Source organism: Tenebrio molitor, chromosome 3, assembly GCF_963966145.1.
Source record: "Tenebrio molitor chromosome 3, icTenMoli1.1, whole genome shotgun sequence".
In the NCBI taxonomy this organism is placed as follows: Eukaryota; Metazoa; Arthropoda; class Insecta; order Coleoptera; family Tenebrionidae; genus Tenebrio; species Tenebrio molitor.
The window spans coordinates 22,983,228-23,004,488 of NC_091048.1; the positions used below are offsets into that span (position 1 = coordinate 22,983,228).

Sequence of the window (21,261 nt, forward strand, 5' to 3'; positions counted from 1 at the left end):
TAAAGAATTGCTAAATAAAGATTATTATCATTATCCAAATATGCTAAAAATAATTAACACTACACTAGCACCTTAGTAAAAATAAAAAAAAAATCTGTTCCTCTAGAACTATCGCGTGTTCAAATGAAATCCTGGGCTGAGTAGGCGTTGGAAAAATTAAACCGTCTAGAACAGTGTAAAGTTTGAATTTCCCGCCGTTTGACACGAATGACATTTGTTTATGTTTAATCGCAACATAATTAAACATGTTTGTTTTCAGCAAAGGGTGCCCTTAGATATTTGCTTCGAGAATAGGAATCGCTACGTTATTCTATTTTTGATGTAAAACATTGCAAAGAAAGAAAAAAGAAAAAAAATTTGGCTCTAAATTTTAGGTTAGCTGTCAACATGCTCCAATTAATCTACGCTTTAAAAAAGCACAACAATTGACGGTTTCCAATGCCTTCCCAGCCCAGGATTTCATTTGAACACTCGATATAAATGAACTACACCGTTAATACATAATAATTATTGTATTAGAAATTGTCTTTAAAAATATTCAAAAAATTTAAAAATAAGGAGAACGCTACAAGCGGAACCACTACCATTAAAAACAGGTTTTGTAGAATTTCATATATAATATCACATATTATATCTCAAGTGCAAAATTTTTTATCGGAAATTTTTTTGCTAATGAACGAAAACATCCATATTTATTTGATAATAATTGGTCTTCTGACCGAATAATTTATGGATGTTTGAGTTCATTAGCAAAAAAATTGCCAATATTAAAATTTTGCACGAGGGGTATACGGCTGATTATTTCCTGAATAGAATGAAACCAAACGCATTATTTCCAATCCTTTTTATTCAAAATAATTTATTAAAAAAAATAATCAGGTACCGACATTTTTTATCAGATGATTGCACATGTGCATTTTAGAGAAATTTTATCGGGTTATTTTTTGTTTTCTCGTTTTGATTGGTCAATATTTGTCACGCAATTGGTTGATAAACACATGAAGGAAATAATCATGAATAAAAATTTGTATACGGTGTTAGCGTAATGTAAGCAATAAAAAGTTGTCTTCTCCTTTATCTGAATTATCTCTAAAGCAGTCAAATCTTCTGAATAAACAAGAAACGCTAGTTGGAAGTTAATTAATAGTCCCAGAGCCAGGAGTGTTTTACTTTAAATCATTTCATCATATTAATTTCCTATATTTTAGCATAGTGCTGTAGTTGATAACTAGTGAGTGGAGAGTCTGATTACTGCTAGTTCAATGACGGCGAGAGGTCAAAATGAGCATTACAAATGTGATACAATTAAAATATAGTAGGCTATTTACATTATTGTCTTCAACATCATTTTACGACAGCCGTGTTAAAAATTAAAGAAGCCGCTAACAGAACTTCTTTCGATTTACTACAAAACATTATTTATTACCTATTATTATTAAGTAAACACTATTAGCTGCATCTTCAATTGTATTCGGAATTGGTTCATTTTCTTGATTATTATCGATTTTATAAAAGACGTGCCAAGCATTATACGATGTTTTGTGTAACGGCCAACAACAAAACAACACTCTTTAGATTTTTATTTAAACACAATATCCTTTTTTAGAAATACAATATCAGTTGTGCTTTTATAATTTCTCTCCAGCTCTTTTTTTTTTCGTTGATTAATTATTGCTAGAAAATTTTATTAACCGGAAACATCATTCAATCATAAAATCTCCAGTGCGAATACATTCACTTAGCTGAGATTACAATTTTTCCAAATTGATTCTTCGAGAGCTGCACATTCGGTACTTGAGCACTTCGAATTTAATTTTTGGCAAAGTTCACGTAATTTGTTTGATCTCGGGAGGACTAAAAATTTCATTAATTACAGCTCCGTCCGACGAACAGTTTGAAACAGAGCTCATCGCCAGAAATTGACATTTAATTCGTCTTAATTACTTCTTCGCTCCAGCCGACCGTGAATTCCACGCATTTGGTTTCACAACCGAACCGAGAACACCTTATTAATGTGTTAATTTCACTTTTTTCTTTTACAGCTTAATCCGTTTGATCTCGTCTCAACTACGCGTCCGAGCAAATCTTCTTAATTTTATTACCACCCCTATATTTTTTCCACATAAGCCACAGCAAAATAAATCGTGTACTTTAGGAGGTACTTTAACTGCAATTTTACATCCCTCTTACCACCGCTTTATTACCTCCACGTAAGATTAATGGCCTGGGGATTTAAAAGTGTCCCGTAATCATAAGTAGTAATGAATTTCAGGGTTTATTTAATTTCTCACGTAGTTGCCTGTCAAACTCTGCCCTCTTACATCTCCAAGTCATCTCCTCATTATACTTATCAAGATTCTTATTTTTAAAGAAACAGGATTTTCCTGACGGGTCGTTATAAAATCCAATAAACCGTCAAGATTTCTTTTCCTTTGACGAAATCCAAAATTTGGCGTTTCCGGGTCGACATTTTAAAGCACGGACGAAAGCTTGTTAACAGAAGCTGAGTCAGCCTAAATTGAAATTATGAAGTTGAGCTCCTCCCTTTCATTTATTCCACAGATTTACATTTAATTATAATTAATTTTATCCGAATGGATTTTTGTATCTGGAGATGCGACGGGCGCGACAATAATTTCACGATCGACGATGTATAAAATTTGTAAGCGTGACAGTTCCTCTGGGATTTGGGAAAAAGTTTCAGTTTGAACTTTAAACCTACACAAACGGAAGTAGAGTTTTTAAATAAATTATAAACGACGGCCTGTTTAGAGGCGGAAGCTGAAACAAAAATATTGGGAAATGCACAAGGGGGAAAAGTGAATAAACAGGAAGGAGGGCGGAAGTTTTATGTTTGCTTTGGATGTACGATATTAAGAAGGAGTTAAGAGGTGCAGTTTACTTTATGCGCAAGTTTTGATAAGTAAAGGTTTTGTGGTGGTGTTATCCAATTTGGAATTTTGCTAATCAAACGCGACCCCTCCTCCAGTTTTGCATGAAGTGGAATAGTAACCCGATTTTGTAAATTTTGTTTGAAAGTTGGATAGAAAGGATCAAAAAAGCGGTTAATGCATTCATTCATTTGTACGACTGCAAAACTCCATTACTCTTGTTTGTTGTGAACTCTGACATTTCAAATAAATTACGAATTCTAAACAATTAAAAAAGTAGATGTTATTTCAGCTTGAAACGACAAAACTCGTTCACTACCATTTAAATATTATTTCCGTTCGTGACAAATTCATAGTTGTAGAATTTTTAAAGCACTCCGAAGGTAAACTTTTTATATTGAAGATTAAAATTCAGCGGCGGTAAAAGCATCAAAACAGGAAACTATAAAAACTCTTGAATTGGTTGCATATGAGAAATGATGGATTAGCTTTACTAACTTTGCATTTTCAACTCTTACGTTTTAGTTTTCTTTTCAGCGTCACTTAAGATTTCAGAAAAGTGCAAAAACTGTTACGATAGTTTTATGCTTTCGGAAACAACAGTTCCAACGCCAATGGGAGAAACTTTTTAGATGTAATTTAACAAAGCTTCAGCCTCTGGTGAATAAGCGTGCATTGTAATAATTTATGTCTACGGAATAAAATAAATTACTCGAGAGATGTAGTTTAGTGTCAAGTGGTTGTGGCTTCCATTTCCAAGAAAGTACTTGCAAAACTTGTTAAATATGGTCAAAATTGAATTTTCGGTAACGTAAAAGTTGAAAATTAATATTATTTCTCGTGTTTGCTTTTTTCAAGATGTTTTTCAAGTAGATTATTACAATTTCCAGTTAGCTGAAGTGTTTAATTCATTATTTAAGGTCGTATCTGTTGGCATAAAATAAAACACAGCAAATGAAATTCAACTTACTTTGGTCCCCGGAAAGTCAAAATTTTGTTAGGTATTTCAACTTTTACACTTAAATCATTAAATTTTCTTAGATGTCTAAAAACATATAAGAAGATGCTACTTGGTGTTGATAAAAAGTCGTAATGCAAATTTTCGAATGCAGTACAGATCGCGAAACATAGCTTGATACTTGAGATTCGCAGATAGAATGAGAAATCCGACTTACAAGAAAAACCGAAAATCTACTCGTACTTCCCTCAATTTCCCTGCGCATCCATTTCCCATGTATCAAGCTACGTTTTGCGACCTGTATATTCTTTAGGCCTCCATTTTATGCGATGGGTCTGAGAGACCCAATATATGTGAAATTAAACTTTACTCTCGTAGCTTTCTGTGTTTATCAGTGCTTTCCTAACGTTTAGTTAATACATATTTGTTCAGAATTAAACATAAGCCAGCAACCATACGCAATAAATACAGTGTTTCTTAATAACACACTACGAAATATAACTTTAACTCACAATTTATAATAGATGGGTACAACATAAAGCAACAACACTAATTAGCAACCTTTTGGCAACAGAAACTGCAAATCATCATCTAATTTGTAATACATCTGCATACAATTGCATCTAATTTGGGTTTGTCAGACCCGACCCGTCGAATCGTGTAATTAGCTAACCATCCGTGGAACGGAGTTTGCAAAACTGACCACTGTACAAAATGTCATGGAAATCAGTGCGAATATTTTACCTGATACCGTTGCGGCCAAATAAAACTGGGCAGCGATTTTTTCTATTGTAATAAAAAACTATTTTTCAAATTGACATCATCCGTCAATGTTATGTTGTGCCACAGGTATGGGTCTCTCGTTACCCGAGAAACTTTCATTTTGAAGGCCTGAACTACCAAAACTTATAAAGATGACAAAAATGTCAATTTAGTGGTCGCTTTTATTTGGCCGCAACTGTACATATTAGAACTCACCAATTTGTGTAACTTTTCATTACAGCAATTTTTCCAATCCGCATGTTTTGCACCATTTTCCCCTCTTTCATTTTAATTTATTTTATTAAGTGTAACGGGTGTTTTTGTAAATTTGACGTCGAAGTTGGCGTTGAAGAGTCGATTGTGAACGCACCACTGAATTACAACTCTGATCAGCTGTTTAAATCTAATCTCACTTTTTGCGTTGTTTGTGTTTTTAAACTACAATTCAAAAAAATCAGTGGTTAAAAGCGTTATTTATTAAGTTAACGAATGTTTAAAAGTAGGAAATCATAAAGTGTTCGTTGAAATGTTCTTGACCTTGACAATTCAAATGTAAACCAAAGAACTCTAAAATTACTAAAACTGGCCGTACTGCCAACTTAATTTAGAATTTTCAGGGCCAACTGCGTCGACAACCATTTTGAAATCTAATATAATTCGAGAGAGTTTTATTCTGCTGTGTTTATTAATGCCAGAACGATGAATTAGACCAATTAGGTAGGTACCACTTCTTTGGTACAGTAACAGAATTCCTGGATGCTATTTTCGTTTTTGTACATCGACTGCATTTGTGCAACATTACGGAATTTTATCCAATGGAACCCACAAAGTCACGATCTTGGCCGACAAAGATCGAAAGTGGTCTTGGAAGTAGAGCCAGAGATTTTAGACGTTCTGTAAGAATCCAAGAAATGGCGCGTTCATGCACAATGATGAGTTTATTGGAATTGAGTATACATTACGTTATAATAGAACACGTTTCCAGTACCCTCAAGAAGTTTGATTCCATCTCTTATCAAAATTAGAATCGTAAATGCTGTCGCTGAAACCCTGCACCAATATCAGGAAATAATATAGAGATAGGTTTGAGCATTAATTATAAAGTGAGTAGGTTTGTTATAACTCACTTCAATTTTTTTGCACACTAGTGGATTCATTAATTAGTCGCTTTTGCGATTACTGATCTGTTGCAAGCTTTAAAGTGAACTTCAATTGTGTCCTCGCTTTATGATAGAGCTTTTTTGCGAGCGGTGTTTGAAGTCGATGTGTACACATAGGAGAGTAGTGGTTTTGGTGCCAGATTCATTTTAAATTTTATCTCTGGAGGAAGGATTTTTCGAAAAATTGTTACACGGAAACGTTCCTCAAATTGATGAATTTGGTATTCTCATTTATTTTCACAAACCCAGTATAATACCACATTTTCTTCTGTGGTTTTATTGCAAAAAAAAACCTTAAATTATATTTTCTCATAATTGGAGTGGGAAAGTAAGCACACTTGCCATTGTAAGTAAACAGTTTATTTTATCCTCATGGGGTCGATCTCATTTACATGAATTTTTGAAACATGGATCCGGTAATGATGCTGTCGAAATCGTTGACTAAGATATATACTCGACGAGGCTGAAGCGCCATGATTGGAATTATTATCAAGAAAAAATCAAGGGGAATATGAAATGGAATGTAATTTTTTTCAAATTGACTAATTTTCCAAGCAAATCGAAAACGTTAAAATCATAGCCCATATTAGGAACGACGCTGGCGGTTAAAGACAATATCTTTTTTTTACAAACGTTGTGTAATTATAATTAATATCTACTATTTTAATAAGGAAATTGTCATATTTTGATAATTGTTTTTTACAATCAGGATGGAAAAATGCATTTGTCTTTTGCTTTAGGTACATAACGAAAAAATTAATAATCGTTTACAGCGTTTAGGAATAGCCGTGGATAAAAATATCTCACTCTGTCCGTATTTCATACATGTTAACTAACAAATTAACGTAAACTGTCTTTTTTATATATTGATTCATAAACTCAATTCGCTTTTACTTTATTTACTTGATCGCAGAAAAAGGCTCACTTATGTGGATGCTTCTTGGCACTAGTGAGAAATCGGTACTTTTTGACACTTGTTAGACAATATACAAATTTTATTAAATTTTCGAGAAATGTTAACACGACGTTTTCACCTTTACCCTCTAGGGAGAGAATACCATAGTTTCGACCCTAAAACGAGACATGACATGCCTCTCTTTTTATTGAATGTTATAACAAATTTGTAGCATTGTTAAATTAATTATTTTTGTACGTGATGTGATGTATTCAAATTTGCCAACAGCAACTCATAATCAGGTGTGCTCCGACTCAAAATGGTTTATGCATTTAGTCTGTCAACATTGTTCCGCGTTAAGCGCATGCAATTACATCAAAGAACCTAATTTAAGCTTTCCCTCTGTCTGAAGCCAGGATGCAAATCATATCTTCATTATATTTTGATCGGTTCGTCGGAACTTTTGATTACGACATTTGAATGCATCGGTGTACCAGCCACACTAGGCTCATATAAGAAAACTTCTTCCCATGAATATAAATCCACCTTCCATCACACAACGAAAAGCTAAAATCCGCTGACTTTCTCCCGCACTTCTCAGTCCTGCCACGATACTCTTTCCCCGTTACAGCTCCACTATCAGGAAAGCCATTACTGAAACTGCAACGGCTAATTTGGATATCCGTCAGTTCGTTTCAGCGAAGATGGCGCTGTTCGAGCTTTCACTCAAAACGTGTCGTGTGCAAATCGGCTTAGTATAAAGTTTTATTTGTTTTGTGCGTGCAAATGTAATAATATCTAATCGAAATAAATGTGCTTTTCGTGTCGGTCGTATGGATTTTGAAAAAGTTTCGTAGCTGCAATTATGAAGGAATTATACTGCAGCAACCTCCACCAATAATCTTGTAATCGTGTACGGCGGCTGGTTCTAGTTTTGCCGGAGTATTAGCGGGGAGTCCGCGATAAAAATCACGCCGGAGCGAAGTTTTTTGCTCGTTGTTGCAGGTTTCAGGAGGCCGCAGTGAACCGTTTCAGGCTAAAGCTGCACTGAAGTTCTGCAAGAAAGGCGACCGAGGCGCTTTGCTAAATGTCGCAGAGATTTGCAATTAGCAAATAAAGTCAAATTTATGTACCGCTCTAATTGTTCAGTTCAATTCGCTATACATGTTTTTACTAGGTCTAGCATGGTAAATATCTTCACTTATAAAAATCGTTTTAAAAAAATCTCCGACAAATTTTTCTAGGTACATTTTATAATAGTATATTCAACGAGCGGGTAATGACGGCTATTACTCATGCGGATGATTTTGTGACACGAGCCGAAAGCGAGTAACGTAAATCATCCGAGTGAGTAATAGCCATTATCCGCTAATGGAGTACTACGACTGTGAAAAGAAACTGATAAATAAAACAGTTTACTAATTACAGTATTATACAATTGGAGTAAAAAAAATGTTTTAATAAAAAATTGTATAAAGAAAATCTATTTGGTAAGAGTAAGATCTTCAATTGCAAAGATTCTTTCTCTGTCTCGGGTTTCCAATTTCGAAGAATGTTTTCACTTTACATGTATAGTAAGAATTCCATTGCAATACAAATTGTAGAATGAAATGCAAACGTCTTTCCATATCATTTCTACAGTTCTCTGAAATTTCCATATTCCACCATAATTAAAATAAATTGAAGTATGTATCTCCAACACAAGCAAAAATCGAGATTAGCTATTTAGCTATTATTTGACCATGTTTACAACTACCTAATATTGAGAATATTTATTTAACCTACAAGATTAAGGATTGTTGCAAAAATTTCAGATAAAATATCCTGATATTAAAACTGTATATTTTTCGTGCATTTTCAATCGCCGTACCCTTATCCCCATCTGTTTTCATTCCGAAAGTCATTATTCAGGATACACTGTCAAAGCGGAATTCAATCATTTCAAATTTCTGAATATCACGACATCAATTCGCCCTTCACCCAGCTCTACACAAAAAGACCGTCAGCAGAACGCTCTCGGGAACGAATGGTCGGTTGCCCATCCGGCCGTCCTCGCAGCCCCATTAATTTTACTTTATGCCGTAATGGTTATTAAACCTGGCGAAAAACACAAGAAATAGAAAAAGTAAGAACCGGATGCTCGTATAACGATGCGTTATGTAGATACCAACATTTTCGTATACAGCATCATCACAATCTAAAAGCCCCTATGGACTTATTCTATACGGTCGGAGGACAGCACAATTTCAATTTAGATTGCATCGCTTTATTCCGCAACGGTGTTAGTACAAGACGTGCCAAGAGCGACCTAATTGTTGGGGTCACGTTCTTGCTTCGCACGGAATTAGGGTAATCCGGTTCTAATCGCATCTAGAATTTCTTTACTAAAACGAGAGATGCTTCCGGGAGGAAAGGACGTCACGTGGGGTCCGACATATGTGGGCACAATGGAAATGCGGACTCCGCCCATCCCTTTCTCATTCAAATCTATTCAGCGCTCCACAGGTTTATTTTTAGTTTCCAAAGTGTTTCATACGTGCCACTTATCAACAAAATAAAACTCTTTTCAATGAATCCTTACATTTTGTTGCAGAAACGTCATATTTTAAATATTTTACCGATTGGTAAAACACAAAAAATTCATCAATTTTGTAGAAGAGCTTGAAACTAATTAATTAGGTATTACTACTTTTACTAACATTAAACTCTTATAACTACAATCATTATTAACAGTATTTTAATGATTTTATGAAAAGTATGTAAAAATCTGTTGTTTTTTTTTACTTATGCCAAAATTAAAAGTATCTGTAGCATTTTTGAAAATTTAAGAAATACCAACCGAAGTTGCAACTCGAGCCTACAAAGGTATTTCCCTAGAACTTTGAACAGAGTTTGTGGTTTTTGGCGCAACTCTCCCTGTTGTGTATCTCACTGCGAAACAGGCCAAGTCGTACTTGCAAACTTCTCTCCTTTGATTTGATTTACGACTTTTGTCGACATTTCTTAATACCAAAAAACCACAATACTCGCCAGATCTTGTAACACTCGACTTTTTTGTCAGAAATTTTGTTTTTGACAGAGACTTCAGTAGATAACGCTGACACTCACTTTTTCAACAAGCACCTTGCAGGAAATTAATCGCAGGCGCGTGCAACCACTACTGGGCTGCCAATTCTGCAAAACATTTGCACCTGCAACAGAAGTTGTTCCACCGGAGGAATGGCTAACCGTAGCCGTGCCAAGTGTAACCTCCTGTATTAATTTATCGAGGTGGCAACTGGTACTGACACTTTGGCCAATTAGAATCGGCCCTCTCTGACCCACTTTCGTAGAACTTCCACTGTAATTAATAGTTGGATGCAATTTTTAATCCGGACGAAGAAAAGTGCAGTCGGATGGGTTTGACTAAGCGCATTTGCATATAAATAACGGCGTTGCGAAAAAATAAATTAAAACGTCACGCCTGTATGATGTGTTGTCGTCTAGGCTCGACTAAAAATACGAGAATAATAGGTCGGTTTTTTGACAGGAAATTGATAAATCGTGGAAGTTGCGGACGACTAGTGCTAACAGAATTATTAGAGCTTTGCTGTACAGAATAGGTCGCTGTTAACCACTTATCACTATAGGTGGCCACAACTTTTAATAGGGTTCCATTGTACTGTGTAATTTATGATTTTAGTCAATATATTCCGTTTAGAAGGAACAATTTATTTGCGTCATCCTCCCTACAAAGGAAATAATTTATAACGTACAATACGAATATCGAGGAAAAAAACCTACCTACTAACAAAATTTATATGTCGTGTGTGACGCACTTATGAAGGACACGGCTTCCTAGATTAATAAGAGTCGAAGCCTCTAATACGGCTGGTCGAGTTCCTTGAACTGTCTGTTCCTTCAAAAGCCAAAAGTATAGTAGCGCCCTCTACCAAAAAACGAATATTTTTTTAATTAAATGAATGAAAAATCGTATTAATGTTTTTTTTTCTATCAATAATCTACTTTTTGAAGTAGTGTATGTAACATACAAATTACGATTCTTTTTAAAATGAGATTTGTACGCGGTTAAGCAGCCAAATACACAAATGTATAGTGGCGCCCTCTCAGGAACAGAAAAAATGCTTGCAACTGATGAACTCGACCAGCCGTATTAGAGGCTTCGACTCTTATTAATCTAGGAAGCCGTGATGAAGGATATCCCACTTCTGAATTATTTCGGCGGCGCTGTCGACTTCCGACGGAGGCGTTTTATTGAAATTTTTACAGTTGTTGTTGACAAGTGCGAGGTCATGTCGCAGGATATGGAAGCGGTGTCGTCTCTCCTCTCTTATGTGATGCGTTTTATTTTTCATGTTTAATGCACTTTTCAGCCGCTCCGTTCGCCAGCAATTTTTCTAATTTTAATATATTTTCGAGTACCAAATTCGACGACGCTCCTCGAGTTTTTATTCAAATTCATTGAAACTAGAATTTTCACTTCAAATTCACGCTTACTGAATTTCAACTTCCTTTCTGGATTATTATCAATGTAAACAGTGTAAAAAGTGTTGGACTCTTTAGCACTCTTGCGAAGGAATTGGAGTATTATTGGAGCGAAAACATGATCGAATTAGTTTCCATGAGAGGACATTCATTATTGATCTCGTACAGTAAGTGTTATGGTATATGTATTACATATAGGTGACATATTATTATTGTCGACAAGTCATTACAGCTAGTGGTGTCTTTTGGGAAACTGATATTAATGCAATATTCATAAGTAGGAGTGCAGTTATCGGAATAACAAATTACAAATGATAAAAAAAATCTTTTATATCTGTAACGCTGCTCCGGAGAAACATTCAAAAAATAATATATATCATTTAGTCTTCTTGTGCTTCGCCCAGTTGCGGACCTCGACTTCGTCTCGGTCTTCAATCTCTAGCCTTAGCACAAAAAGACTCACTTCTACTCTTAATAATATAATCTACCATTTTCATTTGTTCTAGCTACTTCTTTGTCAGTATATGGTACATGATAATTATAAACTTTCGTTCGAAGAAAAAAATTACCAACTTTATTCGAAACTATTGTTTCGTGACCTATAATTGACGGGTTGCCTAATAAATAAGTTCCATATCAGCAGCACGTTAGTTTTCTCACCCTAAATTTTTAATTACTTTCGCAACTTCTTTCAGCATAGGTAATTAAGTACGTACCTAGTCTTAAATAAACTACATCGCCTTGAATATTCTATGTTCTTGAAATGTTTAAATTGGAAGCCTTAAAGGAGCATTTTATAAACGTTACGTTTTGAGGCTACAAAATGCTTTGACCTGTAAAAAAAATGTGTAACGTTATACGTATTCCTACTTCCGTGGTGAAGTTATGATGCTGAGAGATGAACTAAGGTTAAGTCGAGGGTGTACCATTGTTGATGATACATATTTTGAAGACTGTTGTGGAACGAAAGCCAAATAAACCGTCCATGTATGTACAGAACGTCATTGTTTTGAAGCGCCTTATTTTTAGGCAACCAAATAATCACATCAATTTACTTTCAGTGTGTTTAGTACAGTACAGTTACGGTATGTGTTGTAGGTGTGAAATTTTGCAGCCAGAAACATCGATAAGAACCCTGCGTTAGTTGACTTTGCAATCAAAACCGAATAAAAATGTTTGGAATAACGAAAGAATTCGTGCAGATGAATGTTTATAAGTGTTCGTAATTATGTTTGAATCGTTGAACAAATTCCAGTGTTCAGCCCCTCCCAATTTCCGGCGGAATCGGTTAAAAAATGACAAGAGGGGCGCCGTCCGATTGATCGATGCGACAGCGCGTCTGTTTAGCAAACAAATTGTTACACGTTGGTGGTGATTGATTGGGGTGCGATCGTTCGGGGAATAAAACGACGATGATTAACCAAGAAATTAACGAGGCAAGTGGAGCGTGACTGAAGTCGCCACACGTTAAGCACTGGCTACGAACCGGCGACAAAATTGATAGCCACAAATTGGCGGGTGGAAACAGAACGAAAATCAAACATTGTCCACCAGTCTAAATCAATTATTTGCATTATGCGCTCGCGAACCCCTCGACGCAGCACGCGAAACAGCGCTCAACACGGCCCGCTCGCAACAAATTGACCACAGAGGCGCGATCTTATCGAAGAAGGAATCGCGATGGTTCATGCTCGACAAGCCGTTTTGCTGGCTCGTGCGTCATGCTCGCGTAAACGACAATGTAATGACAGGGAGGAAGGGAACGCTTCAGTCTATTTCTGGTTTATTGGAAATTAATGAGGCTACAGTAAACGGTGAATTTTAGCTTATCAGAAAGTTCGAAGGCTGAGGCGAACGAGTCACCGCTACACTTCTTTCAGTTGACTCCCCTTTTGTTTATCAGGACTTCGCGAGAGCGGAATGATGCATCGTATGCACCGGACCAAACAAGGACAAGAGTAAAACAAAATCACGACTAATTAAGGTTGCTTGCATTGTATGCGGCGATAATTTAAGGCTACTGCTCCACTCAACAATGCGAGCACTCTTAATGAAAACCGTAACTACCACGTAATTGCAACAGAAACAATACATGGGTCGGTGCAAACTGCAAAAAGCATACTTGCGGAAACATTAACGTCATTTTTAATTTGATAAATTTACTAGTTATTGCTGAACTGGAATTTACCCTTGCTGTACAATTATTTATTATTGTGGTTGTTCCTACAAGAAAAAAAGTTACTCATAGAAAGCAAAAGGAAATTTCAAATTAAATAAATCATATAAGAAATAGTTGGTGATTTGAGTAATAATAATGACGATTTCTTAAAAAAAATGTATTCAAACATCACTAGTGCACTAATTAATGAATATTTGAATTTGTTCGATGTCAAGTGCTTGACCTGACCTGACCAAACCGGGCCTAACCAGATTTTCATGCGTTCATCTTACAATGTTTATTGAATTCAATTTAAATCTCAAAACAAAACACAACATGGAAGCTCTGATAGATGAACGGCCGTGAAATTGGATTTCGCGGCCTGTTTCCGGTACGCGAAGTGCTCATTTCACGTACGTTTGCACACAAAATAATTTAGAACAAAATTTGATCCTGCAAATCATCCTGATCCAGTTTTCTTCAAACATTAACGATATGTATTGTTTATTTCATTGTGGCATTTTTTCAAGCAGCAGCTTTGAAAATACTGATTTTGTTATTTGGTAAATTTTTACAAATTGGCCCTCAAAACCACTCTGCTCTCTTGTTGTCGTACAAAATTGCTTATACAATATACATATAAATTGTTTCAAACGAGTTCAACGAGACTTTCTTTTAAATATTTGACCTCAGCGAAGCCATATTCATATTTTGTCGTTGGATAAGTTTAAATTACATTCTCGAGAGCTTGGAAAAACAGACCAAATAGAATTTTTGAATACATAGACCACCGAACGAATGTACCAATTTTCTTTGAATTTTACTATGAATAACTTTTGCTTAACTTCGCAACGTCTAAACTGCATAAAAGATAAAAACAAACTGCGACAAATGAAACAATATTTCTTTTTATACTTAGATTAAATAAAAATCTGAGTTTCACAGCTTGTATTAAGTCAATTAAAAAATTGATGGATTAAAGGCAAAAATGGTGGATGCGCCGGGAAAGCTGAAAGTAATGAATTAATTAATATCTCTCTTATTTGACCAGATTACGGCGCATCACGCAATTCGTATAATTAATGAAACATAAAATAACTGTTTTTTTGATGTTTGATGAAGGTATTTAAATATGGAGCTAATTCTACAAATTTATCTGCCTCAACGTAATAACAACTAAAAGAGCTCTACTTATTTTCCCACACCTATATCATTTAGTATGTGTTGTTGGGTGTCGTAATTCGGCGTTATCTATTTATCCTCCCGCAAGAATCCTCCAAGCCCGCGATCAATTATCCCGTTCTTCGGCGGTGAATTCTGAACGATTTGCCGACCAGCCGAGCAATAAAACGCGAATGCTAAGAATGGAATTCGAGATGGCTTCTCGATCTGGGGTCATTATAATAGTCACGTGGCGACCTGTCCCTGGTAAAGTTCGCGTGATGAAATTTACACGAGCACTCGGGGAATCGAACACTGCTCAAATTCCCCTCACGACTATGATTGTCGCACTAATGAAAACTAAGCGGTCCTTTATGGCTACGCCGCCATCGAGACATAACTCATTCCTGGTCCCTTTCCGCAACTCCTTCGGACGCGAGCTTTGAACATCTAACGACCGGGAACAAGGCCTAAGCGACCGTCTGCCAAAGCGGAGCCTGCTCCTTCTAAATGGGCGAGCGTGATTTTTAAGCGTTTTTCAGTCTTCGGGGTTGAATTCTTTTTAGCGACGGATATTCGCTCGTTTGGGGCTGAGTAACTCGAATGCCAACACGAAAATTAAGGGAAAGTGTAATAAAATAATTTATTATTTTGCAAGGGGCCGCATGCGAGGCGATGCTAATCGTCCTCTTTTAAATTATTCGGCGATTACGGCTACTTCTTGAAACATTAATTTGCGCCACTTAGGATAAATGAAATTAAGTTCAATTACCAGCTATAAAATGTTATCGGGCGCACCGACGTTTTTTACATCGATAAGAAAGAGAATTCTTTAAATAATCACCTTAATACACTCACTAGAGAATGTTGGAGTTTATGTAACAAGAACTAAACATGAACGTTCTCCGTGTAATAAGTTATTCAACCGACTTCAACTAACTTGGGTGTATACCCTCATTTATACTACTATTCATTGGGTTGCTTAACACAAATAAATGCACTATATAATACTGGCCATCCATTGAAAGCTAATAGTTTCCGGATTCATGTTTATTGATGATCTTCTAGTAGATAGCGGAGTACAGTCTATAGCAGATATAAACATATGGTGTTGGGATTTAAAGGGACGAATATCCAAATGATGGATGAGAAGGAAGATCGTGTCGTGAAGATAATGAAAACTATAGTTGGCGCGGCGAACCAGTGGAGTGGTGACGAGGTGTTCACGTGATCGATCGTAGCAACGTCATGATTTACACTGCCTCGCCAAATCTGAGTTTTGCGCGCCCTTTAACCAGTAGGAAACCATCCCCCGAAAATCACGCCAGTTTATTACTCCAGTGAGTCGCCGCGCCGACTATAGATATTTCTCAAAATGTCAATTAAAGCTTAAATAATTCTATTGTAAGTTAATATAACTGTTAAAAAATTCCATAATTAATAATTGTAGATATTTAAAAAAAATAGGTTGACAACTAAATTCGCAATGTTCTTTTCTTCTTTAAATCATCATTTGTTAAATGTCAGTTATTGAAATACAAATGTATGGATATATCATTTCAAATAGTATCAATTCAAGATTATTATCAGGGAAAATATACATACCACGTTGCTTAATTGTTTTTAGGTGTTTCTAAAAGTTCATTTACAGAGTGATCGCTTCATGAGTTTAATTAGGACAGTCCACTGGTGAAGCAAGAAGAAATATGTATTGGAAACTTGATTACTTATACAAAAAAATATTTGAACAAGTTTGAAAGAAATCTCTCACTCTTACTCTTAAGCATTTTTTTTAGAATGTACTTTCGAAACCGGATGAAGAGGCAACCAATAAGACGACTGTGCCTGGTGAGTATAAGGTAATCAAAATTAAAACAAATCAAGAGTGCTACCTCATCTTTTGTTTTATCGAAACGTTTGTCTTGGTTTGATCGTACCAATAATTATACTTCCAATGCACAGTCGTTTTATTGGTTGCCAACCTCTCTAAAATTCTATTATTAATTAATTAATTGTATATTAATAATTAATTCTTTATCTAATTTATATCAAGCAAGAAGAGCAAACTGTCAATAAACTCTACGATATATTTGTTATTTGGCTAAACCACGCCGTAGATATCTTCCGTTTCCCCCTGTAACTGAAAATAATTCTAAAGTAAGAAATAGGGAAGCAGTAGTGTGACAAATGTCGGCTATTCGCTTCCCCGGAAATTTAATACTTTGTAATTTAAAATAATTCCGCGAGAAGTTTTACTTCCCTACCATTACCGAGTGAATTTTTCCAATTAGAACTTTAAACCAACTTATATTAAGTAATAGGTACTTCTAATTTATTTTACGGCTTCTTTTCACTGCCTGCATTTTCCCCAGAAATCTGTAGTGAAACTTTGGACGTTCCATGATAAATCGTCAGTTTTTGTTCACTTATCGATAAAATATCTCAAAGTACAATTAACCAATCTCGAGTCTGTGAATTTTTCTTTATTAGTTTGTTTGCCAAGCGCCTCTAGTCTAACGTGGCATTCGTGCAAAACAACGTTGATTTATGGATAAATATGACACGACCAACGATGATATAAATTAATTAGAAAATCTTGCGGTCGTGCCCAAATAAACGCCCAAACAAATTTATAGTCGCAAGTATCTAGCATTTTGCCACTAAATCACCGCATTTTTTACACCGAGACAAGGACGTCGCCGTAAATTCGCTAACATTTTCTAATGAGCGCTGCGGAGGCGTCAAAGTAGTTGTTTAAGATGACGCGGCCCATTAGGGTTTAACAAGGCGATGTTAATTAATTAACTGCATCTTTAAGGGAATTTTATTTGTTAGCTGAAATGTTCCGTGATGAGAAATTAATTGTATTATTAAATTAGACTATGTTTAACTAAGAGTTGGCGAGGAAGTTGAAGAAAGTTCGAGGACCATTTATTTCTTAGATTAAACTCTATTGTAATCCAGAATTAAACTTTAAATTGGACGTTTTCGTTTTTGAAGTGTTAACCAGATGGAACTCCAAGTATATAAATACCGTGTGATTTTATTTCCAATGTTTGTTAGAAACGAGTGAGTGCTCAGTATTGTCATAAATATTTAGAACAGTAAATTGAAACTCTTCTTTGTGGCTTCCTAGCGGCATTTTTATGAATGACATTCATTTATTTTCCTGTGCAGCTCCATATCTTGTCGAGGACGCAAAGAAAGTCCCAGCGATGTTCATCCCTCAGGAATATTTATGAAAGTATTTGTTGCAGTGGTGTGCGCCGTGCAACCCGGTGGCGGCGCAGCCGGCAGTTCCCTGTCGGAGTCGTCGCCCCGCGGCCCCCATTTCGACACGGCCGCCTCCAAGAACGTGACCGCTCTCCTCGGCAAGACCGCCTATCTCAATTGCAGAGTGAAGAATCTGGCCAACAGAACGGTGAGTTTTAGCATATTATGGGTGCTGATAGTCCGGTGATGACTGAGAAATCCGGTCGGATCCCGAGTTGACTTTGACGGATGCGAGCGACTCCGGCGATCGAAGCCCCCGGACTGAATATCAAAGGCAACGGGAAAATCGTGGAAATTTGCAATCCCTCCAGCTACTGTATAGACAGAAAATAAAGAATCGGTTCATCATCAATCTTTATGGCCGTCGGACGGCTCTTATATCCGTCGCATCACGCTCAGAAATTGCGAGAACCGTCTCCAGCAGTTTTTCAGACGACTCGCTGGGGTTTATCGCCTGTCTTCGCCTCCATAAACGATCCATGAAAATTATCCCATTGCAAAGGCAAATCCGAAACTCGTTAATTCACTTAGCGACGAGCGTAACGGATAGAGGCTAGAAATCGAAATCGACGACGATTTTCTTGCCGGAGCGTGAAGCATTTTAATTATTATTGTGGTAATAGTATAATTTAATTTCAAACATCCCTAGTAATTATATGACAAGAGATTAAAATACATATTTTCATCTTGAGTGTCAGTTTATTGCACGAACACAGCGACGGCAATAATTACACGAAGGATGGATGAAAAGACTCTTCAGTCTTTAACGCTTCATACAAGGGTGGTGCATAATATTTGTGTATCAAGGCCAAAAAGTGCATCTTTTTCGTCCGAGTCTGAGTTTTCTGGCCGAGGCACAGCCGAGGGTTGAAACAGAGAGGACAAAAGGCATTTTTTGGCATTAAATTTTTTAGCCTACCGCACAAACTACAAAGCAAAAGACATCATTGGAAAAATTACAAATTTACTTTGTACCTACCTTTTTCAAATAGATAAATTAATTAATACATATAACAATTTTTTTTAATCAGCTCGCCAACAAAACTAGAAATTTACTATTTGCTATGCAAGTACTTCTTTATATAATTTATGGTGACAGGACAATTATCGGTTTTGTCGATTTCGTTGCTAACTTACTAAACAAACCAACAGATGGCGCCACGGTCAGCGTCCGAAAAATAATTAGTTTTCGTCCGCTTGTGAGTACTATTCCGGACAAGGAATCTTGGCCACAACTGACAAATATGTGTGAACTGGCAAAGGCCAGTTCAAAAAACCATGGAAATGGCATTATCGAGTCAAAAGTTAGGTTATATTCAATAAAGTTGAATATAACCCAACTTTTGACTCGATAATGCCATTTCCATGGTTTTTTGATGTCACAAGAAAAACTTGAAAGCGATTTTTAATAATTGTCATTTATTAATGACACTAATGGTTGGTTGGTTTTTTAGAAATGTCTAAAAAATGTTGGCCAAGATTCCGTGTCTGGAATAGTACGTAATATTACCGTTTTCATTAACGGTTATTTTTTGACTCTCTATGCCTTGGAACTATTACTATGCTAGACATGCGTTCGTAGAATTTTTCAAAAATGACCAAATGCATCTTGCCATTTATCAAGAGTGAACCAAAGGGTCAACTTCTCCGTATTTATGTGATCCTTACAGAAAGCGTTGTTGATTTACAGCTAAAAAACTATTTCTCAACGAATTGTAATTTATTCATATCAACATTTATGAAATTTGGTTAGAGTCTTTTTTTGGGTTCAAGAATCAAGCATCAATCAGTTATGGAATAAAGTTTGACTCTTTTTAACAATAAAACAATCGACTTTCAAGCACTCATAAAATACCTGACACAAAAGACTTATCCTTAAATCCTTCAGGAGATAAGTGCGTATCTGCATCATCATTCATTACAAACTGGTCCACAGATCTTAAACTTGACAAAGTCTGCACCGAATATCCCAGAGCTGTTGTGAGAAGAAAATCTTAAATCTTAATGCTAGATCAGAACCATATTCTACAACTGACCTTTCAGGCAAATGTAAGATTTGTCGCTATGACCATCTCAATTTAAAATTTTGAAAACCTTTGTCGCCACCGCGCTTTGAGAAAGGGCGACAATGAAAGATTCTGGCATTGGAGCACTATCACTAACACGGTTTCGTAAAGAAAATAAACTTTTTGTAGGAATTATGGTCGAAAAACCGTTGTAACGAGGATTGAGAGCGGTTCGCCATTTTTGGTATTACCGGCCGGAGATCGACTTGTTTGATCACCTTAGAAACAAAAACAAAAAGTCGAGGGTACGTGAAATAACCTGATTGGTCCGTAACAAAACTCCGGGATGCAAAACTCGGGGCGATCTGTCTAGCCCTTCATTGGATTTTTTTAGCGTCGGTGACATCTTCAGCTCGTTTTCCAATTTATTGTAAATCCAAAACTCTAACAATTTTACTGATACTTCCGACCCCCCTCCCAAAGCTTAAGTTTCTGATTCCTTAATTCCGTGAAACCCTCCACTGTAGCAACAAATTCGAAACTCGTTAATTAAATTACACAACAAACTTCCCTTTCCAAATATTAAAAATTGAGAATTTCGCATTAACCAGCACTCAGTTATTCAACGATGTTGAGCAAAAACGTCCAAGTAAACGAAAACTTCGAGCTAACAAATCGAATTCCGTACATTTTAAATTAATGATTGAAACATTTGTCGAAGAATTCGCTCCACAAATTAAGCCCACCTGAAGGACGATTCCTGCTAATCGAAATTAATACCGGCAACGTCTCGGGTGCATCAATCGTTAAATTGGGGCTGTAAGTTTACTACCAGGATCGATTTTAAGTAATTACTGAAGGCTTGCAGGTCACTTGTTTCGATGCATAGCCGCATCAAGCTCGTAATCGATGTAATTACTAGGGGATGACGACGATGCCATTACACTGAATTACTGAATATTTAATTCACCGACGTCATGGTGGAAAGTTTGTTGATGAATAAACTGCCGCCTTTAAACACTGAATCAAACACAGCAGTTTGTAATTAGTTCAACTCCTTAGCACCAACAGAAACTCACGCTTGTTGTCTCACTGTTTCGTCAAAGGCGCTTTTCACTTGGTTTTCTTTCAAGGGTTGTCACAATAAGCTGAACTAGACGGCGAAGTTTAGGCATTTAAATTTGCAATGACGTGTCGACTTATTAAAATTAAACCAGTCTAGGATCAGGAGAGATCAAAAGAAAACAAGAAAAAGTGAAAATGGTCGCAATGCAACCGTGATTGTTTTTGATGATGCTGCGAACGAGAAATGTGCAGATAAAGCTGTAAGCGGAAAGGTTTGATTGAAAAAATGAAACGGAGTATAAAAATAATGAGAGCTTGGATTATAATGCTGACTTAACAAAATTATTTGGCAATATTGAAAGAGAAATCAAATAAAACTGTCATAATGAAGTCTCCGATGTGGTTTCTTAAGAGAAATTTAGGAAGAATTATTGTGTCAATTTACCA

The 21,261-nt window shown here is 36.2% G+C and overlaps 1 protein-coding gene and 1 long non-coding RNA gene across 3 annotated transcripts in view; one reads left to right on the forward strand and one right to left on the reverse strand.

Moving 5' to 3' along the window:
- Window positions 1-21,261, forward strand: part of LOC138127258 (neurotrimin-like) — a 245,094-nt gene that overhangs the window by 161,094 nt on the left and 62,739 nt on the right. For both annotated transcript variants that reach the window (XM_069043175.1, XM_069043176.1), the window contains exon 2: window positions 17,728-17,891. In XM_069043175.1, coding sequence (XP_068899276.1) covers window positions 17,728-17,891 — 164 coding nt within the window. The remainder of the gene's footprint in view (window positions 1-17,727; window positions 17,892-21,261) is intronic.
- LOC138127263 (uncharacterized) lies at window positions 17,801-20,019 on the reverse strand. Its single transcript, XR_011158167.1, has 3 exons — window positions 19,780-20,019; window positions 19,599-19,718; window positions 17,801-17,876 (listed from the first exon to the last, which is right to left on the reverse strand). It is a non-coding gene; the product is annotated as an uncharacterized lncRNA (long non-coding RNA).